The 25,879-nt window shown below is 43.3% G+C and overlaps 2 protein-coding genes across 7 annotated transcripts; one reads left to right on the top strand and one right to left on the bottom strand.

Annotated features, from left to right (window-relative positions):
* Positions 1 to 251: 251 nt before the first annotated feature.
* Positions 252 to 9,465, bottom strand: LOC140357884 (WW domain-binding protein 11-like). The gene is made up of 12 exons (XM_072442432.1): positions 9,309 to 9,465; positions 8,989 to 9,072; positions 8,880 to 8,911; positions 8,701 to 8,794; positions 8,376 to 8,572; positions 6,739 to 6,872; positions 6,447 to 6,607; positions 6,108 to 6,269; positions 5,130 to 5,255; positions 4,352 to 4,618; positions 3,162 to 3,347; positions 252 to 1,620 (listed from the first exon to the last, which is right to left on the bottom strand). The coding sequence occupies exons 2-12, from the start codon at positions 9,050 to 9,052 to the stop codon at positions 1,025 to 1,027; spliced, it is 2,019 nt and encodes a 672-aa protein (XP_072298533.1). The 5' UTR covers positions 9,053 to 9,072; positions 9,309 to 9,465; the 3' UTR covers positions 252 to 1,024.
* Positions 9,466 to 10,114: 649 nt separating this feature from the next.
* Positions 10,115 to 22,164, top strand: LOC140357892 (SWI/SNF-related matrix-associated actin-dependent regulator of chromatin subfamily E member 1-like). 6 transcript variants are annotated; one of them, XM_072442447.1, is made up of 11 exons: positions 10,115 to 10,190; positions 10,676 to 10,731; positions 11,727 to 11,770; positions 13,273 to 13,371; positions 14,805 to 14,885; positions 16,329 to 16,460; positions 16,535 to 16,706; positions 16,796 to 16,968; positions 17,288 to 17,389; positions 17,983 to 18,193; positions 19,617 to 22,164. In XM_072442447.1, the coding sequence occupies exons 2-11, from the start codon at positions 10,725 to 10,727 to the stop codon at positions 19,904 to 19,906; spliced, it is 1,311 nt and encodes a 436-aa protein (XP_072298548.1). In that variant the 5' UTR covers positions 10,115 to 10,190; positions 10,676 to 10,724; the 3' UTR covers positions 19,907 to 22,164. The 6 variants fall into 6 exon arrangements, with proteins under 6 accessions (XP_072298548.1, XP_072298546.1, XP_072298547.1 ...); XM_072442445.1 differs by having other exon boundaries at positions 14,805 to 14,897; XM_072442446.1 differs by having other exon boundaries at positions 14,802 to 14,885.
* Positions 22,165 to 25,879: the final 3,715 nt, after the last annotated feature.

Genomic DNA, 25,879 nt, shown 5'->3' with positions numbered 1-25,879 from the left:
TGTCTTCTCCTGGACTGTATCACGTGTGTGTGTGATAAGGTGTAGGCTCCAATAATGAAGATTATATGCACATGTCAAAGTGCCTTTTTCTCACTTTTTATCCATCAAGTTTATTTTATTATCTTTAATTTAAAATCCAGACACATTAACTACTTACATAAAATATGATGGCTTAAGTTTCTAAAAGTAGTTAAATAACTGTGTCTACCAGTCATTCATACATCAGTACACAATAGAATGGAGGTTAAAAGTTAAAAACAAAAGAGCCTTTATTGGGCAGCAGAACATTTACAGAAACGTATGCCTATTTTGCTGGCTAAATTAGCATCCCTCACCTCGGATTACAGGTCTGGAGATTTCACTCTATAAAATAAACAGCCAAAATACAATCATACAAAAAAAAGTCACATGAAATGACAGCCATCGTTAAGAAAAAATAATGTGTGGAGGAGAACAAGGACATACGATATCCTAGAGTTAGTACAATATTGTTTTCTTATGGGTGTGTGGTTATTAAAGGAGCTGTAATGTAAGATACTAAAATGAAAAAGTCTTCAGTTCAGAAACATTTTAAACCAAACAGCAAACTTAATTTTGGTTGGTCACAATCAAAATACAAAGTGTTCTTGAACAACTGTTTTTAGTGAGATTTTATTGCTTTGCTTGAAAAGTATGGTATTAAACTAGGTCAGATCTGTGGAGAGGCGACCCTGCTCCCTTAAAGAAAGCAGGTTTTTTTCAAGGTGTTTTGAACAATAAAAACACCTGTGATTGAATAAATGCAAAATAGACACTCCGGATGTCTTTAACATACCATGTACTTTAATGCCATACTGTGGGACATTCCAGGCAAAGCAATATCATCTCCATGGAGACAAGAAGATGGCAGACTCTTCACTGGTAAACGTTACATAGTGCGCCATCAACAAACAACAGTGATTGAATGTAGTAGCACTAGTAGTGGTAACACACCTTTAATAGTCACACACATTTTATCCGAAATTGAATTCATGCATTTTGTGTTTCAAAGCAGTCCTTCCATCTCCCTCATGAAGGCTTCATACACCTGGTCCTTGGTCTTCATGTTGGGTTGAGCCACAGCACCCATCTGCAATGGATGGACCATGGAGGTAGCGGGGGCGTGATGTTTGTGCCCGTGCTTATGTCCGCCTCCCATGTGATCGTCCCTCCTTCCTCCCATCCCCTTATCCACGTGCCCCGCACCAGCCCCTGACCCGATCTTGTCCCTGCGCACCCGGAGCGCCGTGGGCACAAAGCGGGTGACCTCTGCTTTGGGGTTGATGATTTGGGGCTTGGCGGAGATGGTCGCCGCAGCCCCTCCAGCAGCCGTGGTGATGTTGGCTCGTTTTTCGATGGTTGCCCCGGCGGTGCCAGGTGGAGGGGGCATCTGCATCCCGCCCGGTCTCATAGGCATGGAAGGTGGAGGGGGCATGGAGCTCTGGGATGTGTCCTGGCCCGTGGAGCCTGGAGCCTTCTGCCTCTGGTTGATGCTGGGAGGGGCGCTGAGGACGTTGGCGTTGAGAGGGGGAGGGAACAGGGACATGGGAGGGGCCATGGGGCGTGGGGGGCCGCCCGCCCGTGGAGGAGGAGGGGGCATGCCTGTGACAATAAAAGGGACAAGGGGTCAGAAAATTAGAAAATGTACAACTTGAAAACATTTACACACTAAATACATACTGAATGCAAGTTCACTACTAGTAATAAAGGGAGTGTCTACAGAGCCGCGGCGCGCGGCCGAAACTGCATGTTTTTTTGTGCCGCGGCTTCCGAAACTGCTGCGCTATTTGACCGTGCCGGGTTAGACAGTGCCCGCCGGGTTAGACCGTGCCCGCCGGGTTAGGGTTAGGGTCAAGGTCAAGGTTACGGTTAGGGTTATATGGCCGTGCCGCGGCTCCTGAAACTGCTGGGTTATTTGAGCGCACCGCGGCTCTGCAGGCACGCCATTAATAAAATGTGTTTAGAAACACCATTTTCAAACATGAAAACTGAGCTGAATTGAGCACAAAAGCTGACTAATTAAAGCGTTGGGGTGGCAGGAGCTCAGTGTTGGATTGCTCGTCTTAGCATAAACCTGTTAAGACGGCTTGCAGCTGCCTCAGGTGAATACTGCAGTTGTGTCGTTGGACAAGACGCTTAATCTGTCTCGCAGGTTTAAAAGCATTATACAAATGCAACATTTTTATTTTTATTTTTGATGAAGCTGGCATACAGCTGTCGTAGTCTTAAGGTTCAGTAATGCCATTTGCTACATGCCATTTATACTTTTATTTGATAAAACTGTAATTTTCTGGATTTTCACTGACTACTACTGATTTTGTATAATATGGGCACAAAAGCCAATGCCATAATAACAATACTGCTTGTATTGTATGTACTGAAACGATTGCTGTATTTTGGGGCTGATATGTATTACACTATTCTGTCCAGCTTCCACTTCCACACAAAATGTACATAGTGCAAATTCATTATCACATTCATCATCGCAGGCTACTGGTACTCCTCTCCAAGATTCAACTGGGGCCATTGTTTATCAGAAGAACACTTGTGTTACAGTTGTGTTTAGTCTGTTATTCACATGCTGCTGAAGACTTATGTCTAAATCCTGTGTCAGTGTTTGCCTCTGCTGTCTCTCACTTCTGTCCTGCAGCGCCCCCTGTCTGGGAGCTGCACTGGACAATGGACTGTCTGGACAGAAAAACTTAAGCCTGAAGCTTAAGTCAGGACAACTGACCTCATGTGTTATGCTACTGCTATAAAATTCTACAGAAATGTGGAGAGAAATAGTTACAGTATAAAATCCAGAAACGCATCAGTTTATCTGCGGTTTGTGCTCGTAACTCTGTGAATATGAGGCGCATTTCCAGAGTTGTTGATTTTGCGCTATATGCTGTCCAGCCCTGCAGCAATCAGACTGTACGAGCTTGTTGTAGCCTAAACTTTACTTATTTAGTTTAGATAAACATGTTTTTCTTTCGTTCCTTTATTTTGTTGCATGCTGCCAGTACTTACAGCTACAGTGCTTCTTCAGAGAGCTGCATATGCTACAATTATGAAGTGAGACGTTAAAAGGCACGCTTCTGCAAAAGTGTGAACTATCTGCAAACGCAGTGCTGTTTCTCTTGTGTATCCTGTGTGCTTACCTGGCGGTGCTGGAGGGGGAAGTCTGGGCGGGGGGCCTCGTGGTGGGGGGCCTGGAGGAAGACCGGGAGGAGGGCCAGGAGGGGGGCCAGGGGGTCGGCCCGGAGGAGGTCCTGGGGGTAGCATACGTGGTACTGGACCTCTCATACCCCCGGGCATACCAGGAGGCCTCATGAAGGGAGGAGCGCCTGAGGAACAACAGTGTGAATTGTGTTGTCATTTTTATCATATTAATAAAGACAAATTAATCATAAAGACTAAAACTATGACTGAAAGCAGATATTTCCGTTGACTAAAGGTATAGATCTTTTAGCTGAATAATAAAAATAACCCAAAATGAGTCCCAGAGCCCCAAAACAAACCAGACCATAACCAAGGCAAGGCAAGTTTAATTGTAGAGCACATTTCATACACATGGCAATTCAAAGTGCTTCACAGCAAGAGGAAACTCAATGTCTTAACGAGTCTTATTAAAGTCATTGTCTGGCCAGCTAAAACCACTAAACTTTACAAAGATGTTTGGGTCTGGAACCTGGGGTGGGGCTTAGAGTTCAGAATATTATTATACAATTAGGGCAGGATTCTATTTAGGAACAGTTCATTTGGTTAAAATAATGGGCATTTCCGGAATAAAATGCCAAACTAATATCCTGTCCCTGATTTCAAATGTGCGTGAGTGACAGGTGGATTAAACAATGGCAGTTTAGGAATAAAAAAGGGAAGAAGCGCCTTCTATATCCTAGGGGTAATAGTTTAAATATCTTGTTCTGAATGATATAAGAATATTTGAGAGAAGATATCTTTGACATTTGAGAGACAGATGCTACAAATTAGTGGCTGTGGTTGGACCGTTCCAGGTTTATTTTGATGCGCTTTATGGTCCGATTCAAGACCCTTCTACATTCATGTAAGAGGGACGGGCTGGTCAGACAGAAAACATACCTAATAATAATAATAATACATAAATTGATGCATTTATTAATTATTATGATTATTTCTAGCAGATAGAAAAACAAATAGAATTAATAGAATGAATCACCAAATTCAACATTTTGGTCAACTAAAACTAAAAACGTGTTGGGTAAATCGAAAAATGTATTAGCACTAAAACTAAATTAACATTTTGAAAACAACAATCTTATCAAACACTTTCCAATAGTACAGTAATGTAGAAACTCCATTGAGCTCAAACCTGGAGGTGGTCCTGGAGGTGGCCCAGAGGGAGGTCCAGGGGGTCTCATTGGGGGGGCTGGGGGTGGTCCTAGAGGTGGTGGTCCAGTCATGGGTGGGCCCTGCATGTGTGGTGGTTGTCCTGCTGGAGGTGGGAGCCGCTGGGACATGAGCTGAGCCTGAGCGTCCCCTGGAGGTCCTGTGTCCCCTGTGTCTGAGCCATCAGAGTCTTCAGTGTACTCCTCCTCCATCTCCTCTTCCTCGTCCTCCTCCTCGGGGATGGACTGGCCTGAAAACCAAACACATGTAATTCATTCATGTTGTCAATTTAGGATCTGTGACAGTGTTTGTTTCATCTGGAGAGGCACAGTAGCATTGACCATAAACCAGAGGCAGTTTCATCAAACTGGGTTACTTTCTAAGATGGACACAAAGGGAAAAGTGTGACTTACTTTGTCATTTGGGTTTCATACTCTGAGTCTCACTCAGTCGCTATGGCAATTTCAAAAGACTGGTCTGGAGCAGACTTGAGTCTGAAGTCTGTAAATATTGTACTTTTAGTACATTTTTCCAGAAGAAAGATATTTTACCACCATATTAGATTAATGTTAGTTAACTTGTGCACTTGACATGAATGCAATTTGACAAAAGTAATTCCCAAAAGGAGCCTGGCGATCACCGAGAGAACATTTAAGAGCCAGTTCCTAAACATTCAGCCCTCGCTTCCATTTCAGTTTGATGCTACAGGACGTCCTCCACACAATCAGAAGATTTCACGTGATTCTGACATAAGACTGTACCTGCCATCCTCAACATCATGGCCTGCAGAGGGGTGATGTCCTTGGTCTTCTTCACCAAGCGTTTCTTCTTCTCTTTCCCTTCTTGTGAAGCGTCTGGTGGCGCGTCTGCAAAACGTATTCTGCGGCCTACAGACACAGATAAAAACACTTGAATATTGAATCTTGTAGCACTGAAAGCACCAATTTCCATCATATTTCCAACATATTTCTAAAACTATTCAGGAAAAGTCAAATTTTATCCTAGCATGTTTCTGGGGCTGCAACTAATTATTATTTTGCTAATTGATTGGTATATTGATTATTCTTTCGATTAAATGATTACTTTAGATTTCAAAAGGCGGTAGAATGAGATGTTGACTAAACTAGACCCAGATGAAGCCAAAGTGATGCCGCTCGAGGACATCCTGATGAAGTATATTTACACATAAAGGGCTTTTTATTCAATTAATGCTCAGGTATGTATATAGGTATCAACATATAAGTCTGAAGAATAAAGTCTGGCGGTAATGCAACACTTGGATGCCTATCGCCATAAAACAACAAAAACAACAACATATAAATCAATTCCAAAATTAGTTGATTGTTTCAATAATATTCTGTTTGCAGCACAATTTTTTTCAGTATCGAATTTGGCATCTAATTGATCCTTGTTTTAGGATTGATTATGTTGGGCTAATTGTACAGCCCTAAAGTATCATGAAAGAGTCAAATGTGTACTTTTGTGACATCTCCCAGCTTTAGCCAATGGCTTAATGTAATGGTACATTGTCCTAATAAACTGATTAGTTTATTAAGCAACGCAAATGATTCAAATCTGGGTATCGAGACCTTTAAAAAAATCAAAACATCAAGCTTTACAACATGTAAATATTGTCAGACACACTGTGATTGTGGAAGTGGATAGTATTTTTAATCAAAATACAACATGGTTGATACATGAACAAATCTGAAAAACAAGAAGTGAGAAGCCAAACTCACCAGCGTGTCTGTCCCCTCCAGCCTCGTCCTCTTCCCTCCGCTCGTCTCCAGCCTTGTCCAGCTCGTCCTCACTGTCCTCCCCAGAGTCACTGCCACTGCCTCGTTCACTGTCGCTGCCACTGTCCATCGTAATGTCTCTATCCAACCCGGGAATAGTCAAGTCTGTCAAACAGAACAGAATATTCATCATCAGGACACTGCATTTTATGTCCTGTGTTATATCTTGACGAGGAGGAGCTGTGACTACGCTTGACTTTAAATAACAAAAAGGCATGGTTAAACTAAAACATTTGTACAGTTTATGTTTCCTTTGCTGAACGCTTTTGGAGTGTGTCTTACCTCCATCAGTGCCATAAGTGCGGCGTGTTGGGATGCCGTACAGAGCGAGGACCTGTGGAGGTGGGGGTCCTGGTGGGGGGCCAGGGGGCTTCCTTCCTGGAGGCAAACGTGGGACACTGGGCAAAGAAGGCAGCAGGGGACCCGATGAGAGCGAGGGCTTCCTGTGAGGAGCAGCAAAACAAAAGACATTAACTACACTTCCATTTCAGGCAAACACTTTAATAAACATAGAAGTAGCATTCTTCTATGTCTTCTATGTTCTGAACTTCTTTGCACATGGAAGTGTACAAACCCAAAAGCAGAGGTCTTCTTCAGGATGGAGGGAGGCTGCGCCCCTGGCAGTGGGATGTCCTGCACGTGGATGTTGGATGGAGCATGAGGCATGTCTGGTAAAGGAATACTGTCCACCTCCACGGATTCTGCATTCTGAAAAGGCAAAAAACAGAACCTTTTTTACCACAATTTCATGAATTGTGCTTCTGTGATATGTAATGGGAAATTATATGTGATTGGACATTCCTAATGCATAGCTCATTACATTGGGCTTTTGTCTGCTATAGTTATATTTTACACCACTAGATTATTATTATATACTTAAAATCACAATATTAAGCTATTAATGATTTAATTAAGTAATAAGTCAGCTTCCATCCGGGTTGAAAACTGCGACATTGATTTCCGTCTGCCCCTTTGCAGGACGGGGCTGGTTAGTACTTGGATGGGAGGCCGCAGTGGGGCAGCAGTGGCTCTAGAGGAAACTTGTTGTGTCCTTAGACAAGACACTTCTGGTGGGAGGGGCCGATGGTGCAGATTAGCAGGCTCACTTCCAACCGTCTACCCCAGGGCAGCTGTGTAGTGGCTTACCACTGCCAGGTGTGGAGTGAATAAATAATGCATAGCAAAGTATCTGGGTGTTCAAAGTCATGCTACATAAATCAAATGCACGGTCATTATCACAACAAAGTGATGCTCTGCCAGAGCATGACTATGGAGAGCTGCATCGAGGGGGAAACGAGAAAGGAAAACTATTCTACCGTGGTTAAAAACTCTTACGTTTGAATCATAGGTCTCGTTCAAATGATATGGGCGATTACTAAAACATTATCAACTAACCAAGTGTAAAGTACAGTGCTTACTTACTTTATATATTCAAAATCTTTAATCAAGGGGAGGTGCGGATACACAGTTCACCTTCAGGAGTGTCCAAACTATGGCCTGGGGACCAAATGCGGCCCTCCAACCTAGTTTTTTGGCCCTCAGGCTTCCTGCTAAATTGGTTCAAATAATCTAAAGTAGTAAATTTTTACTGTAAAATAACAAACATGTTAATGCTAAATTTTGATCACAAGTCTTATTAAAATGTGTAGTGGTGGCTCAGCAAAACTGGGTCAAAAGAAACATATTTAATGAGTCACATCATTGTCGTGGGCCCTCTGCTCTGTACATGTTCAAAATGCTGCCATCTGTGAAAAACATTTAGACACCCCTTACAATTTGACAGTTCTCAATTTACAGCAAAAATATTATGGCTGCAAGATTAATCACAATCAAATCGAAATTGCAAATAGAATACCGGTAGATACAATTAACTAATAGCAAAGAAGTGGCATAATATCTTCCACAAACAACTAAATATCCCATCTAATTGTGCCTAAAACTGCTAACTATAGTATAGATCTGTACAAACATGCTCTGAAATACAAGCAAGTATTTTAATAGTTAGTCTGTTCATGGGCCTATTTCAGCCTTTTTGTCCATTTGTGTTTAAATAGGATCTTTGAACAATTCTTGTCAGAATAATTTCAATTACGTTAAATATTTTTAGCAAATCGTACCTAAGAATTACAATTAGCTAATGTCACCCATTCAAATAGACTGTGTTTATAATACTGTATCCTTTATTTTTATTTGTGTGTTTCTCAAACTGACCTTCACAGAGTCGAAGTAGAGGGCCAGTTGTCCACGCTTGCTCTCATAGTCCAGCTCCAGTTTGCGCAGTTCTTTGTACATTTCGGGGTTCTCCCTCTCATACAGACGCACAATTCGCTCAAAGGTCTCACGCAGCTTCTTCCTCTTGTCTCTCAAAACCTTCTCGTTTAGAAGAGGCTGCTGGACTGGATTAAATTCTGTAGGCCCATTTAAAAGCAATGGTTACTTCAAAACAATACATTTAAAAAGTTGATTTCATCCTGTGATTCCCATTTAGACTATTGCAACTTTCTTCTCTTGGTCTACCCATACAAAGTCGACTCACCCATCTCGTCCAGTTTTTCCATGTCTCGGATGATCTGCCTTGGATCTTTCATCTTCAGCACAGCCGCCCTCACCATCATCCTCTGCTTCTTGTTCTGTCATAACATCCAGAAACAGATACATTAATAACTGTGTTGAGGCTGGATGGCTAACATTTGTCTGTGTGTCAAGATGAAATACCTTTTTCAACTCCCTTTTCCTGGCCTCTTTTCCTGAGAGAAAGAACGGTATGTGTTATAATTGTGTCATAATGATCTAGACGGGGTGTTACAGGAGAGAGGGTACTTACTGGCCTGGTCCGTGGGGTTCATAAATTTCCCACTCTTGGTGGAGGAGGTCGAACGTCGTCCCATTGTGCCGGTGTATGTTCGTCCTATGAAAGGGGAAATATATTTCATAATTTAGCTATCTTACATAATATTTTTCAAATGCAGCAGGATGCTGTTGCAAGGTAAACAGCATAAAACTCAATCAAAATGTGAAAACAACTTGTAATGCATGAAATTCAGAGAATAAACGAGATGGCCATCGTTCCTAAAAAAAAAAAAAAACTAGCAGCAGCATGCTAGCTAACTTCCATTGAGCTCAACAAAACAGCTGTCTGTTTACCTTTTAGCAACGAAATGTAATCGCACAGTCCCCTGTGCAAAACCGCAGAGAATCCCCTGTGCGAAACTAGTTTTACCCCAAAGAAAGCTATAAATCAAACACTTAGGGCAAAGTGATTCAAACGACTTTTAGCCATTCGCCATGTTTACGCAGCGAGTCAGAGCGGAAGTTAGAATGTCAGAATTCTTCTTCTTCTTTTTCTTATATTGTTTATTGGCGGTTAGTACGCAACTGAAGGCGCATTACCGCCACCGTCCGGTATGGAGTGTGGGCCGAGAAGGCCCTAGAAGTCCTTCCTCCCTATCAATCCTGTTGATTTAAGGTACCTAAGAAGTACCTTTTAACTATAACCTCCTGTGAGTTTCTGTGCAGAACTTCCGTAATATCAATCTGATCCAATTTCACACACTTTTTGCTCCAGAATTTGTCTGTGTTGCTGAAATTTAGTACAATGAATAATGACATGCTCAACTGTCTCTTGTAGGTATGTCAGAATCCGCTGGAGGCGCAAAATGTAAAAACACAAAACAACCTTCATAGACCTGTCCCTCCACAGAGCAGCTGAATGTCAAAATTTTGTATCTGAATAGTTTTATTCCATTAAAATAGAAATACTATCTACAATACAGTGTCTATGTGTTCACTTTCACAAAAAATAATTGTCGTTTATCCCATGGATTTATTATATTATGTGTTTAGCCATAATATAAATAATAGATCCATGGTTTAGTCGCATTAAATCAATATATTCACCTTGTTTTACTTTGAAACGGCATCCACGTGACTACTCAAGTTTCTCATTTCCGGTGCAGACGGCGGCGCGCGCGTGCGGCCCGCAGGCGCAGAGCAGACCAGAGCGGTAGACTCCAGACAAAGGGCGGAGTGAGTATTCATTCACTAAAATACTGTCTTTGCTCATATTGTCCACTGTTATGTCTAGTTTACCTGCTCCACGGGACTAAATGTTCACTGGTTATTTTAGTAGCTTGTTGTCGGGGACTATATTTAGTGAATATTCCATGTACAGCGCCTGAGAGCTTTGTCCGTGCGGCTAACCGCGAGCTAACGCCAGTCTTCTCATCCAAATCTTCAGACCAGTTTTGCTCTTGGTCTTCTGCTGATCGGAAGTTCCAAAGAGCTTCCCTCACTCTTGTTTACAGCTGGTGCTCGCATCATACACTGCTCAAATGTTTGAAAATCACTCCAATCAATGAAAATGATCCCTGAAGCTTTCCCCTTTGTTTGGGTTAGCCGCTGTTGGGCTAGACATGCTAATGTAGCATCAGTCTGAAGTTAGTGAATGAACTTCTTTAGCTGCACCTGTTTGTGTTGTTTGAACACAATAACTCTTCTGTTTTCTCTTGCAGGTTTTTCATGATGTTCTGAGGCTGCAGAGCGCCTCCTATTCCAGACAAAATGTCAAGTAAGCAAACTTGTATATTTAATTAATTAATAAATGAAGTGCTACAGTATTTTTCAAGAATAGAAATGCTATAGTTCCTTTGTCTGTGTTCATCTATTACATATTTATATATGTTTAACATTGACAACGTCATACATTATGATTCATAAATGCTGGAATATGCCTGCCACATCTGTCCAAGTGCTGCTTCATATACTGGTCTTGTTTTATTTACTAATCTACTGCTAGAATTGTGTCGAAACGTCTTTAGATATTAGGCCTATGCAATTAAATGAACATACAAAATGGAGAAATAAACACACAAAAATCATTCTAATACTGATTTATTGATTTTATTAATTCTTCTCGCTATAAATGCTTTTACTCTTCTAAACCTGCTGAATCGGCAACAATTTAAAGGTGGAATGGACGATTTTTTTTGATCATATTTCCTCGTGGTGTGGATAAATCATCTGTCCTGCCACGTATCAATCATAAAACGCACCTACCGCTCACCTGCTGCCGCGTCAGGCTCGTCCCCACGTTTCCGCGTGCCTAAGCGCATGGATCTATCATAATATAGTTCCCTCAGTGTACGGGGCAAAATGAAGACGGAGAAAGACAGTTCGAGCTGACGCAGAAGTGGACAGAAATCTACGGGAGACGAGCGATGTGATGCGCTCAGTTGCGCTAATAAACAAACGCACGTGTGTGTTGTATCAGTCCACACGGGGGAGTGCGCATGTGCACTTCCGCCTACGTTCTCAAATCGCCGAAAAATCGTCCATTGCACCTTTAAAATATAAATTCTATATAACACTCCCTTTAATATTTTTGTTCTATATGTACAGTAAACTTAATTTTTAAAATAAAGGCATAGTAGTCCCGCTTGACCTATTCTTGTTGTTTTTGTAGATTTAAATGGTTGAAGTGTGTGTGCTGCTCATTTCCACTGTGTCTTTCCAATACTGCCAGTAACTAGCTTTTTCTAAATCCCTTGTCGTCTTGTTTTGCAGAACGGCCCTCGTACGCCCCCCCTCCTCCCCCCGCCCCAACGACGGTAAGAACTCACCAGTCAGACTACTTCTTCCTCCCCTGTCATTCACTCTCTCTATCCTAAAAGCTCCACCGCTCCTTTCATTTCCCACCTTTTCTCGTGTCATATCCACACAGGTTCACTTTCTCCTATGTTGTTTAAGTCGCTTTGATTTTAAAGATGTTTTCTAGTTGCATTAGTTCTTCTTTGGCCTTGCGTAGTTTTCTGGCATGTGTTCACGCTAATACACAGGTGAAAATTCTCACTGTGAGTGGTTGGTTACAGTTTACATTCAGGAGGCAGAGCACAGCAAAGTGGCAATTAGTTGGCAATTAAAATATCCTAAACGATAAGTATTTATGCGTAAGGACACAATCCTACCTCCTAAACTCAATGTAATCAATCTGACTATAAAGATGTTATAACATTGTTCACTCGTCAAAAATGTGGTTGTATTTAGCTTGATTCACACTTGTTTGATGAATCCTGTTCACAAGTTCAACTCACTTTCAAATTTCCCAGATTTGTGGTGTCAAAAATAGAGTTTCAGAGGTCTTCTGTGCTGTTTTGAAGTCCTGAAATCATCACCAGAGCCTTTCGGACTCAAATCACGTTAATTAGACCTGTGTGCTTGTGTTAGCGTTAGATCAAACCAGCAAGAACTCGTCAGAGCGGTGTTGTGTTGCCTGTGACGGCACGTGTGAACGCAGTGATTGGAAACTACAAAATCCGGCGAGTTATTCTAACCAGTGAGATAAACGCGGACACACCGCGACAGAGCGGGTGACAGAGCGGGTGACAGAGCGGGCGACAGAGCGGGCGACAGAGCGGGCGACAGAGCGGGCGACAGAGCGGGCGACAGAGCGGGCGACAGAGCGGGCGACAGAGCGGGCGACAGAGCGGGCGACAGAGCGGGCGACAGAGCACGCGACAGAGCACGCGACAGAGCACGCGACAGAGCGGGCGACAGAGCGGGCGACAGAGCGGTGATTACGAGATCGTGTGGAGTGACCCTTATACAAATGATGAGAGAATGCACGACTTGGAGAAAGTCATGTGTGATTTTCAATATATATTATTTCTAAAACGCGAGACGCTGAAGAGAAAGTACAAGAAGTTTAAAGGTGATGCAGAATGTGTGTCTCTTTAACATCCAAAATTACATCTCCCACATTCTACATCAAGTTGTACAATAAGATAACACAATTTTCATCTGAGAAAGGACAAATCATTAGACACAATTGCCCTGGCCTGATGTAAACCAATGTGAATTTTAGTTTTCCCATGATTGTGAGGGAAAACTATGATTTTATTCCAAAAACTCAACAACTCGAGTTGTGCACTCAATCTGAATGTCTGTTCCTCCTCCTCTTGCCTTTGCATGACATCACTGAGAAACAAACAAGTAAAAAAAGTCCTTAAATTCTTTGCATAATTAGTTTTCCACGTCTTTGAGTTGGCCCTCTTCCTCCTCTTGTTTGTGAACCATTTCTCATTCGTGTTTTGTCTCATTTGTCTTCCATCAGCAATTGCCTTCCACCCCGGGGTTTGTGGGCTACAACCCTTACAGCCATCTGGCCTACAACAACCTCCGCCTGGGAGGGAGCTCCGGAGGCTCCGGCAGGGTAATGCATGCTCCACAGAGGGACGCCAGCAGCACTGGTCAGACGCAGCTTAGACTTCATATAGATGACAGGGCTAACGCTGATACCACACATGGCAGATCAGAACAAATGAGAGAAATACCTTTTGTTGTGAAAGCACTAGTAAAAGTACATGACAAAGACAAGCTTAGAGTGTCATGTTAGATTGAAGTACAGCTGTGTGTGTATTTGGAACATATGAAGTTTTGCATTCATGCATCTCACAATGACTTCTATGAATGACCCTTATGGGAAACGTTAAGAAATATTGAAAGGAATGACTTTTTGTTAATATAATATACTTTTGTAAATTTACCTTTTGTGCTTATTCAAAATACACTGCCTCTCCAAAAATAAAAGTCACTTGGATTGAAGCAAATACAGTAGGTCCTCTCCTCCTCCTGGAGAACTGCTGCAGGTGATGCAGTGAGCGGCTTCTCCTTTCTGAAACAACCATGTGGAAAGACAAATCCCGTGGTCATGGAAGAGATGTGGGTGTTCTCAGGGTCTGACATCCGCGTATCAGAACCGCGCAAAGGGGAAAACCTTAGTCTGCAGTCCATAGGAAAGCATGGTCTGTCGGGAGTACAGGCCCAAATACTGGACCTTGGAGAGTATAAGACACATGTTTAGCCAATGCAGTACAAAAAAGTGATAAAACACCTTTTTAGCCACCACATTAGGGCTAATTATCGCTGTATATTACCACAGCAAGTCACAGGTAACTTAAAATACAAATTCTTGCGTACCACAGCAGTAAGTTTTAAACCCCGATGGCGGGATAGTCTCCACTTGGGCACTGTTTAGTTCAATGACATTTGTACACAAACTAAACCGTGTCGAATTAGCTACAGGTGTTAAAGTCAAATAACTGACGTTTATAAGCTTCACTATAAAGTCTATGCTTCACACAAGTGTTTAGAGGAAGATGAATAATCTGAGCATATGTCACAAAAGACTTCAGGAGAGTGGAATATGGACCTGTGCGAAGGTGAGTCGTCTTTAGATTTGGAGCGGTTCCTGGTGTTTTATTCTATTGTTGCTGTTTGGGCTCAGGAGGAATAATGACACACTGAAGATCTGTTTTGAGGAACAATGACACACTCACGATCTGTGTGAGGAATAATGACAATGCATGTGTGCTGTAATCAAAGCTAAAGGCGTGTCTTTTTAACTCTGGTGTGGTTATCATTTCTTTTTTTGGCCAGACAGTGTATGTCATTAGTGCAACATTTAAAATTTAGTTTTGTAAACGTACAACTCAATATAAATCAAATAATCAAGTAATTGATTTTCATATATTTATGAATTGAACCCAAACGTTATTCTAATGTTACTTCACTTACAGTAAATGTAATGATTGTTTTTATATATGTTCTGCTTTTGCTTCCTCCCCTCTTTGTGGCCTCCAGCAGAACTCCACGGGGATCACCGTCCCAAAGCCTCCGAAGCCTCCAGACAAGCCCCTGATGCCTTACATGCGGTACAGCCGGAAGGTAAGCAGGAAGGTAAGACACCCCTCCACGGTGTCTGCTTTTACTGCTTGTCCTCCCTCCCCTGTGCCTCGCCCTCCGGCCGGGGTGTGGGGGTGGAGCCAGTCCAAGCCAGGACGCCTCAGCACCACCGCCGCAAACCTCACCTTGCACTCGCTCTCTCCTCCCTCTGCGCCCTCTCAGCCTCCGCTCGTGTCTTTCACATCCTGTGACGCTGTCAGGGCTGGACGACTGCCACAGTGGAATGACTTTGAATCAATTAGGTTTCACTTATTTACACAAGTATATAAAAGTAAATTATGTTGTCGTTTAGACCAGTGGTTCTCAACCCGAGGATTGCAAAATTATTTCAGCGCAAAGTGTCATTTCAATTGATACAATATACAATATAGTCTTTAACAAGTAGATTATTGTTTGTCTAGGTCTGTATCCTCAGAATCAAATCCAACATTAGACATGAGGCGACTTTATTACTTTGGGGGCAGCCTACTTTTTATGATTGTGGGTCACCAATGCCAAAGGTTATTTATAATGCGGGTCATGGCTGGTTTAGACCTCTGCAAACATGCTCTGAATTAGACAAATATGATTATCCCAATATTCAGTATTCCAATAACTAGTCAGACAATGTTGTAAAACGTGTCTTTAAACGCACTAATGTAGGTTGAGTTATACAAATGTGAAATGTCTAATGTGAATTACATTGTGACGTCCCTACATGAAAAAACCAAATGCCCTTTTTTAAGTATTATTTACAACATATACTTTTCATTTATATTTTTATTTACAATAAACAATACACTAAATATATACAATGTATTCAAATTTTCCAATTCTTCAAAACAACATTCACAATATTCTAATTTTGCTCTTTCAGTTCATACTTTTTCATCTGATGTTGTTCAAGTCGTTCAGCCCTGTCCTTCTGCTCTGACCTTTCCTTCTGCTCTGACCTTTCCTTCTGCTCTGACCTTTCCTTCTGCTCTGACCTTTCCTTCTGCTCTGACCTTTCCTCTTTCCTCTTGTACTTCTTGTACATTGTGAGCAAACATGCGACTGAAACATGGCAACCATTTACTGAAGAGTTACTATAAAGTTTACAAAACGCCACACATTTTCTGTATCATTAACAGTCCTAAATTCCGATTGAGACTTCTAACATGCTTAATATTTCTAGTTTAGTGTATTTTATTAATGATTGGGTAACTTTAGCAGATTTTTATGACTGAGCTGACTTATACAATTTACCTTAAGTTAAATCCACACTAGTTTAAATGTTTTAACGAGCACCATGCACACAAACTAACCAATATTTCTATTCTCTACCTTGTAATGTTTCACTTTTCTTAGTTTCTCATAATATTTTTCCTTGGGTTCACATGCTTTGTAATAACCATAATTTCTCTCGCCGCTCCGTCGTCTGGCTTTACGTGGAATAAACGAAAGGTATGGGACCAAGTGAAGGCGTCCAACCCAGACCTGAAGCTGTGGGAGATCGGGAAGATCATCGGGGGGATGTGGAGGGACCTGACCGACGAGGAGAAGCAGGACTACCTCAACGAGTACGAGGCCGAGAAGGTAGGCCCGCTCAAGTCCTACTACCATCTGTGTATGTATAACTTTGCGTTACATCGACTTTCTGCGCCCCCCAGATCGAATACAACGACTCCCTGAAGGCGTACCACAACTCCCCCGCCTACCTGGCCTACGTCAACGCCAAGAACCGCGCTGAAGCCGCCATGGAGGAGGAGAGCCGGCAGAGGCAGAGCCGCATGGACAAGGGCGACTCCTACATGAGCATCCAGCCCGCCGAGGACCCAGACGGTACGCGGCGGCGGCGGCAGCTCGTATATGGGACGTTACATTTACTTACCACTTCATTTATTCATCGAGTCCGTTCCGTTTGTGTCCAGACTACGACGACGGGTTCTCGGTGAAGCACGCCGCGGCCGCTCGCTTCCAGAGGAACCACCGGCTGATCAGCGACATCCTGAGCGAGATCGTGGTGCCCGACGTGCGCTCCGTGGTCACCGTGGGCCGCATGCAGGTGCTCAAGAGGCAGGTCCAGTCGCTCATGGTGCACCAGGTAACGGGACGCTCGTGTTTGTCGTGCGATTGTAACATTTCACTCTAAAAAGGCTTTGTACTGTCAGAATTTAAATGTAGACATAGTTCATATTTCTGTGAATATGTGGCCTGTGACTCGGTAGTGTTTTGAGTCAATAAGTGAAAATAAAGGGCTTGTAGTTGTTCTTCTGGACCAAATGTCAAAATGAATGTACTTACTATTAACTTCAAGAGGGATTATCTTCTATCTATAATACGGTAGTCAGATTGTAGACGTAAATGCTGATTCAAGCTGTCGCCGGTGCACAAAGACTGAGCCAATGCTCTTTGCGTTTCAGAGAAAGCTGGAGGCTGAACTGCTGCAGATCGAGGACAGACACCAGGACAAGAAGAGGCGCTTCCTGGAGACCACAGACTCCTTCAACACAGAACTCAAACGGGTGAAGCACTGATACTTGCAAAAACAGTCAATGTTTTAACCAAAAACTGATCCAGGAAAAAAGCATTTTTTTGTTTCATACCAAAATCTTCCTTCAGCATTGGGCAATCTGTCATGTCTGTTTTTCAGCTTTAATGCTCAAGTGAAACTTGAGTTCTTCACATTACAGATGTAAAAGATGTGGCTGGAATTACACATTGACAGTAAAAATGGCTTTTGTCTAAATATAAATATAAATCTTTGTTTTTATATAGCAATTTTAGCAAAGAATAGATTCTATGTAATTAAAAAAACAATGAAATTACCCAAATTAAAGACTTGAATTAAGAAGATTAATCGCAATCTAATCGCAAAGTAACACAATTTCCTCCACAAAAGTGTTCTGCATAAAACGAGTAACGGCTTTAGTTTAAATCTGAAAAGAAATCAATTCTGTATCAATTCTCCTGAACATGTTAAAAATGTTAACTCTGGACTGAATCCTATTATTAAAATATTGATGGCAAATCTATTTGGAATCTCAATATTAAGTCAACAGATTTAAATGAACCGTTCCCTGGCTCTAAAGTGTGCTGTGTGACGTGTGGTGTGCAGCTGTGCGGGCTGAAGGTGGAGGTGGACATGGAGAAACTGGCCGCAGAGATGGCAGCAGCAGAAGAGGCGGCTCGCAAACGAGCCGAGGAGCGAGCCAAGGAGGCCGCCGAACAGGCCGAGCGGGCAGCCAAACAGGAGGAGAAACAGAACAACTCTGAGCCGCCTGCGGCGGGAGGCAAAGAGGACGACAAGGACACGCCCATGGAGACGGGTAAGAGACGACGCCACCCAAACGGCTTTAATCAGGTTCATCAGCTCCATAGGTACATCACATTTGTCTGAAATCATATTAGAGATGATGTCGTCTGCAGAGAACTCCCCGTGACAACACATTTTACAAAGATTTCCTGTTTATCTGTTCATAAAGGCCACAACAATGAATCTGAATGACTGACAAGGGGTTGGCAAACAATATTATGTCAATCTAAAAAAAAATAAAAACATATTAGTTAAGGTTTAATTATCAGACAGTTGTAACTTGTCTGTAAAGTTAATCACAGAAGTATCACCATACTTTTTTTAAATTTTCTTTATTGGCTATTTAAAGGCGGTATGGACGATTTTTCGGCGATTTGAGAACGCAGGCGGAAGTGCACATGCGCACTCCCCCGTGTGGACTGATACAACACACACGTGCGTTTGTTTATTAGCGCAACGGAGCGCATCACATCGCTCGTCTCCCGTAGATTTCTGTCCACTTCTGAGTCAGCTCGAACTGTCTTTCTCCGTCTTCATTTTGCCCCGTACACTGAGGGAACTATATTATGATAGATCCATGCGCTTAGGCACGCGGAAACGTGGGGACGAGCCTGACGCGGCTGCAGGTGAGCGGTAGGTGTGTTTTATGATTGATACGTGGCAGGACAGATGATTTATCCACGCCACGAGGAAATATGATCAAAAAAATTGCTGAAAAAATCGTCCATACCACCTTTAACTTTTACAAAATATATTCATATTTTGCATATCTTCACAACAATATTCACAATCTAAATGTTGAAATACTGTATTGCTCTCCTCTAATTGTGACCCTTTAAATAATTATTGTATAGATTGTACTAACTTTAAAACGTATCCCAAAATGATATAAATATGTAAATGTTCTTGGCGTAGCTTTCAGTCAGCATCTTAATCTCATTAAAATGAAAGGAAAAAGCTCTTGTACTAAATGAAGGGTGAAGAGCACAAGCACCGGCGACTCCATCGTGTCCAATGTTTATGTAATTAAGCATAAATCAGCATTACAATTGTTAGCAGTAAAATTATGGTATATTTTTTATATATATTATCTCATATCTGGAGACACAGATATGAGATCATGTTTATGCAAGTTTGAAATACAGATTCTACCTTTTAGTATTAATCAAACGATAACCTAGTTTTCCAAAATGGTCCTTGTGTGCAACGGTCTGAAGATGCACTGTATGAAGCACAGGCTGAAAACAAATCCTTCCATTCTGCGACCTACATTTTGAAAAGTGAGTAGAAGGTAAAGGTAAACACAGCTTGACTTTCATAAAATATTCTTAACTTTACTAAGATACTAGGGTCTAATCCCAGGTCCACATCGATACAAACACTTCGACGATCGTATTGTACAAAGTTCTAGTTAAACCCTCTCTTTGGCTTTCCAGATGAATCGTCCGGTGCAGAACCTGGAGTAGAGTCCAAGCCTGCCGCGGGGCCCCCGTCCGACCCGCCCTCGTCCTCCTCGGGTAAGGCCTCGCCCCCTCCCGAGCCTCCAGGAGACAGCACTCCCAGCTCCAGTGTCCCCCCCAGCGAGGACAGCAACAGCCTGCCCCCAGTGTCCTCGGAGGGACCGCCCACTGCCGCCCCGCCTCCTGAAGCCACTCCCAACAACAACCAACCCCCACCACCGGCCCCAGAGGAACCAGTGCCTCCCCCACAGCAGTTTGACTTGTAAACCGCTATTATGTCGGCAGGAGTGGCTCTGAGGGACAGGCTACATCCACACTAATGTATTCTTACTGTCCTTACTCTGGCTTCTCACGCTTTAGCATCTCATCAAATTGTCTACACAAAGCACACGTCATACGCTACAGGAAGTAGGAGCTCCATCCACTGTCAGCTGATGATATTGCATAGGAGAGATGAACAAACACAGATTGCCCCCGACACGCTAATGCAGAATGAGTCTGATGATGATTTATGGAGTATGAACAGCACAGAAGATCTCGAAGCTTTACCTGTGATGATATAAAACTGGGACATTCAGAGGTGATTGTCTTCTGAGGCTCAGAGGGAAAAGCAGGATTCATCAAGCCTGAACTAAATGTTTAAAAGCTCTAGTCAATTTAGCATAATGTCTTTCAAATCTTCCAGATTTGTGGCATCAAAAGTTCAGATTCTGAGGTCTCCTGCTGTTTCGAAGTCCAGAAATCATCACCAAACTCGTTTTGTGCATTTCTGCCTCAAATCACGTTCATTCCAACTGTGTGCTTACATTAGTCGGGCCAAGCTAGCTTTTGTTTATTGCCCCGTGATACTGAAATGAGTCATAACACAGTCTGAAGTGCTGAAACGTGTGACGCCAAAGCAAAGGTACAAGAGCATGTCTGAAGGCCAAAAACGCAGAAATAATGCAGAATATGTGTCATTTAAACTTGAAATGTGGCTGAAGCGTCTTGCCCAAGGACACCACAACAATGCTGGGAGAAGCACTGTATTTGAATGAGTGTGGATGTAGCCGCGCGGGCAGAAGGGAGACCGCATGTAAACCATAGCCGAACCATATCCAGCATGCTCACGTTTCCATCTGATCAGCCAAAGAAACCAGGTAAGAATAAATCAGGAGCGTCCTCTGAGGCGTCAGTGCGCTCAGGGCGTGTCCCGAGTCCACGCCGAGCCGCTTCACTTCACCAAACGCCTGGACCGTAACTGCTGACACTGCAAAATGAGTCAGTTCATCAAATGACTTCCAAATAACGTAATAGAGTAGTTTTGACGCATTTAGTTTGTTGGCCTATGACTTGTTTCAATGCATTTCTTCAACCTTTTTCTTCCAATATATTGCGTGATGATAAGAGAATTCTAAAATAACAGTGTCCTACATGTGTCTTTTGGAGACATGAGCCGCCTGCACGTCCTTTTCTAGTCTCAGGAGCATGATATATTTCTGGACGTGTCGAGAGTTGTCAAAGACATGCTTTAGGCGGTTTCTGATTAAAGCTCAAAGCTGCTTCCGCCATCGTAGACGCTGCGTCTGGGCGAGTTGTGGAGCGACGGAGCCGTAGAATCCGCTCCCCTCAGCGCTCTCGCCCAGCAGAGCGTCCAAACTCCCGCTCACTGATCCTCGAGTCTCACACTTGTCTCAGGGTGAACTATTGAGAGAAGATTTAATATTTATTCAAAGCATTTTGTTTCGGACTGTAGGCTTTATCGGACAGGGTAGTGTAGTGTGAAGTGGAGAAGAGCACGGTGGACATTCAGCAAACTGCCAGAGCAGGAAACGGATCTCACGACGCTGAGAGAGGAGAAAATGCATCGAAACCAGCCAGAAATTCCAATATAGACCAACATATTGGCTAAATCCAGTCCGATCTACTCCGATTAAGCAAAACTATTTAGAATTCTCTAGTCGTAAGGCTTTTGCAGTACTCCGTGTACTCTGACGCACGTTTAGCTCAGATATTCTCACTCAACTACTGCGATGAGGGCATTCAAGACAAGCTATGGTTTACTTCCAACTCCACTGTGGTATATTTCTCACTAAAGTAATTCCACAAAACTGAAAAGGACCTCAACCCTTTCTTTCCTCATGAAACCTCAATATTTAATAACTACTACTGTAAGTTTTTAGAGCGCTACTAGAATAGAACGTTTGCAACTACTCAAGAATGGAATAAAACGCATGCTTCACAATTGAACTATGAACTGGGAGATGACGTTGTAAGGCTGATGAAGGTTAGCCCTGTAAAAGTACATGTCCAAATAGTCTTTTACTGTGTTAGGGCACCACTATTTTTTTAAAGCTACTAATGATCTCGTGTCCGTCGTGATTTGGCCTCGTCCTCGCTCGGCGTAACCTCAGTCGCGTATGCTTTGAAGACTGTTGTTTCTTACTACGATTGGACTGTTTTAGTAAAATAAATGTAGCTTTGCTTTTGCATCTTTTGTACTTCCTGAATTTCTCTATCCGAATAAAGAGTTTCTGTTAAGGGCGTTTTGATCTTGTCGACTTATTTACACTTGGGTGGGTTACTTTTGGTGGTGAGGGGGCAATTTAAAGGTTTAAAGTTTTCAGAATCAGAAAAAGGTTTATTGCCATTGTTGGTGAATAAAAAAAAGATTAACAAACCAAGAACTTTCTTTGGTGAAACATGAAACAAAAATAAGGCATGAGTAAAAAAAAATGGATATGTATAAGACCTACAGTTCACAGCAGCTCAGAGATGAGCCCAAGGAGCTCCGAGACCAGGCACAGATCTGACCGAGGTTACAAAAGAGTTTCTGCAGCACTCAAGGTTCCGAAGAGCACAAAGAAGAGCACAAAGAGCACAAAGAAGAGCACAAAGAAGAGCACAAAGAAGAGCACAAAGAAGAGCACAAAGAAGAGCACAAAGATCACTGTGGCTGAGCTCCAGAGATGCAGGAGGGAGATGGGAGAAAGTTCCAGAAAGTCGACTATCACTGCAGCCCTCCACCAGGGGCTTTATGGCACAGTGGTCCGACAGAGACCTCCTCAGTGCAAGACATATGAAATTCTGCAAAGAGTTTGCCAAACACCTGAAAGACTCCCAGACTATAAGAAATAAGATTCAATGGTCTGATGAGAGAGACCAAGATAGAACTTTGTGGAGGAGTGGCTTCAGAACAACTTTGTGACCATTCTTGACCGGCCCAGCCAGAGCCCTGAGCTAAACCCAACTGAGCATCTCTGGAGAGAAGAGGATCCCCAAATCCAGGAGTGAAAACTGCATCATCTCCAAGACTCATGGCTGCACAAGCTCAAAAGGTGCTTCTACTCAACACTGAGCAAAGGTTCTGAATAATTACATGTGATATTTCAGTTTTTCTTTATAATAAATTGGCAAAAGATTCTAAATTTCTGGGTTTTTGGGGTGAGAAATAAAATCTACTTTTTTGATTTTAGCAAATGGGTGCAATGAAACAAAGAGTGAAGAGTGAAAGGGGTTTGAATACTTTCCATACCCACTGTAAATACAGAATATATACACACAATTTACGGTGCAAAAACTAGCAGTGCAGATTTTTTTCTGGTGGAAGTCCTGACACAAGTGTGAAAATGTTATGGCTTCATCTGAAATGTAAGAAAAACACTTGGTTTGGTCACTTTGGTGGAGTTTTATGACATTTAGTTTAAAGATGGGCTGCAGGGTTATTTGAAATTGTGTTTTCAAGTCATTATCGGCCTTTAGTGTCCAAGTCTTAATATATTCAGATACTCTGCTTAAAAAAATGAACTATTGTTTTAAAGAAATTTAAAAAGAGTACATCTGATGTTCCAGAAAGTTTTGCGGAGTAAAGTTTGTGTTGAAGTTTGACTGACCTTGTAACATTCACAAAACAAGAGCACCCCCTCTCCCCCTAGTGCCCTCTCTGCACCCGCTCTCATCATGAAACATGTCTTATTCTTATGTGTCCAGAAAAGTGTTGCAGTCTGAGTCTGGAGTCAGCACAGATCATCATGTCCTTGTGAGTCTATTACAACAAGATTATTATTCATTAAAAGACCTTTTGTTCCTTGAATAATGAATCATTTCCACAAAGAATCAGAATCAGAAAAGGTTTTATTGCCATTGTCAATGAACAGAATTCACAAACATAGGAACTTGTCTTGGTGATTTGGTGCAACATAAAACAATGAATAAGTCAAAAAGAGAAACAATTTAAATTTGCTATGGGATCAAAATAACAATAAGCTACAAGATAAAAAAATAAGAATAACAATACAAATAAAATAGGCTTAATACGTACACAAATTTACAGTTGAGTTTACAAGGTTTAGTCTTCTGAGGAGCTGTCCATGGTATCAACCACACGCTGCAGTGAAGCGCCACCAGAGGGAGCCATGATCCTGAAGTCAAAGGGACTAAACACACTCACAAGGTATTCTTCTTCAAGTATGGAACAAATATCTGTTATTATGGACGTTTTGTAACATTCCAATTGAGCCTAAAACGTCCAGTTTCCAGATCGAGAAGAAACGTGTCACAATCGTCTTCATCTCTGCCAAGTCCAAACATGCTTCTGCAAAGATAAAGAACATCCATCCATCTTCTTCCGCTTTATCCGGGGCCGGGTCGCAGGGGCAGCAGTCTAAGTAGGGACTCCCAGACTTCCTTCTCCCTAGACACTTCTTCCAACTCCTCCGGGGGGATCCCGAGGCGTTCCCAGGCCAGCCGAGAGACATAGTCTCTCCAGCGTGTCCTGGGTCTTCCCGGGGCCTCTTCCTGGTGGGACATGCCCGGAACATCTCCCCAGGGAGGAGCCCAGGAGGCATCCGGAACAGATGCCCGAGCCACCTCAGCTGGCTCCTCTCGACGTGGAGGAGCAGCGGCTCTACTCCGAGCTCCCCCGTGTGGCCGAGCTCCTCACCCTATCTGTCAAGGAACGCCCAGCCACCCGGTGGAGGAAACTCATTTCGACCGCTTGTATCCGCAATCTTGTCCTTTCAGTCACTACCCAAAGCTCATGACCATAGGTGAGGGAGGAACGTAGACCGACCGGTAAATAGAGAGCTTTGTCTTTCGACTCAGCTCCTTCTTCACAACAGTCCGATGCAGCGGCTGCAGTGATGCAGTCGCTGCATCGGACTGTTGTGAAGAAGGAGCTGAGTCGAAAGGCCTGTCGATCTCATCCTTCCCTCACTCGTGAACAAGACCCCGAGATACTTGAACTCCTCCACTTGGGGCAAGGACATCCCACCCACCTGGAGAGGGCAAGCCACCTTTTTCCGGTTGAGAACCATGGCCTCAGATTTGGAGGTGCTGATTCTCATCCCAGCCGCTTCACACTCGGCTGCAAACCGTCCCAGTGCATGTTGCAGGTCCGGGTTTGATGGAGCCATCAGGACAACATCGTCCGCAAACAGCAGAGATGAGATCCTGTGGTCCCCAAACCGGACACCCTCCGACCCCCGACTGCGCCTAGAACTATGAACAGAACCGGTGACAAAGGGCAGCCCTGGCGGAGTCCAACATGCACTGGGAACAGGTCTGACTTACTGCCGGCAATGCAAACACAGCTCCTGCTCCGGTCATACAGGGACTGGACAGTCCTGAGCAAAGGGCCCCGGACCCCGTACTCCCGAAGCACCCCCCAAAGGACACCCCGAGGGACACGGTCGAAAGCCTTCTCCAGATCCACAAAGCACATGTGGACTGGTTGGGCAAACTCCCATGAACCCTCGAGCACCCGATGGAGGGTATAGAGCTGGTCCAGTGTTCCACGACCGGGACGAAAACCACTCTGCTCCTCCTGAATCCCAGGTTCGACTATCGGTCGGATTCTCCTCTCCAGTACCTTGGAATAGACCTTACCCGGGAGGCTGAGGAGTGTGATCCCTCTGTAGTTGGAACACACCCTCCGGTCCCCCTTCTTGAACAGAGGGACCACCACCCCGGTCTGCCAGTCCAGAGGCACGGTCCCCGACCGCCACGCGATGTTGCAGAGACGTGTCAACCAAGACAGTCCTACAACATCCAGATACTTTAGGTACTCAGGGAGGATCTCATCCACCCCAGGAGCCCTGCCACCGAGGAGTTTGCGAACAACCTCAGTGACTTCAGCTTGGGTGATGGATGAGCCAGCCTCCGAGTCCCCGGTCTCTACTTCCTCTTCGGAAGATGTGACGGTGGGATTTAGGAGATCCTCAAAGTATTCCTTCCACCGTCCGACGACATCCCCAGATAAA

Source organism: Eucyclogobius newberryi, unplaced genomic scaffold, assembly GCF_026437365.1.
Source record: "Eucyclogobius newberryi isolate DKJ021-1_F unplaced genomic scaffold, fEucNew1.0.hap1 SCAF_13, whole genome shotgun sequence".
Taxonomy (NCBI): Eukaryota; Metazoa; Chordata; class Actinopteri; order Gobiiformes; family Gobiidae; genus Eucyclogobius; species Eucyclogobius newberryi.
Note: the sequence above shows the minus strand (reverse complement) of the source record. Positions and strands in the feature narration are given on the sequence as shown.

Coding starts and splice junctions, on each gene's coding strand:
- LOC140357892 (XM_072442444.1), top strand. Junction 16,461..16,534: donor ACGAGTACGAGGCCGAGAAG/GTAGGCCCGCTC, acceptor TGCGCCCCCCAG/ATCGAATACAACGACTCCCT. Junction 17,390..17,982: donor TCAACACAGAACTCAAACGG/GTGAAGCACTGA, acceptor TGTGGTGTGCAG/CTGTGCGGGCTGAAGGTGGA.
- LOC140357884 (XM_072442432.1), bottom strand. CDS start 9,052: ATGGGACGACGTTCGACCTCCTCCACCAAGAGTGGGAAATTTATGAAC. Junction 6,873..8,375: donor TCTACTTCGACTCTGTGAAG/GTCAGTTTGAGA, acceptor TTGCCTTTTCAG/AATGCAGAATCCGTGGAGGT. Junction 3,348..4,351: donor ACCTCCAGGACCACCTCCAG/GTTTGAGCTCAA, acceptor GTTGTTCCTCAG/GCGCTCCTCCCTTCATGAGG.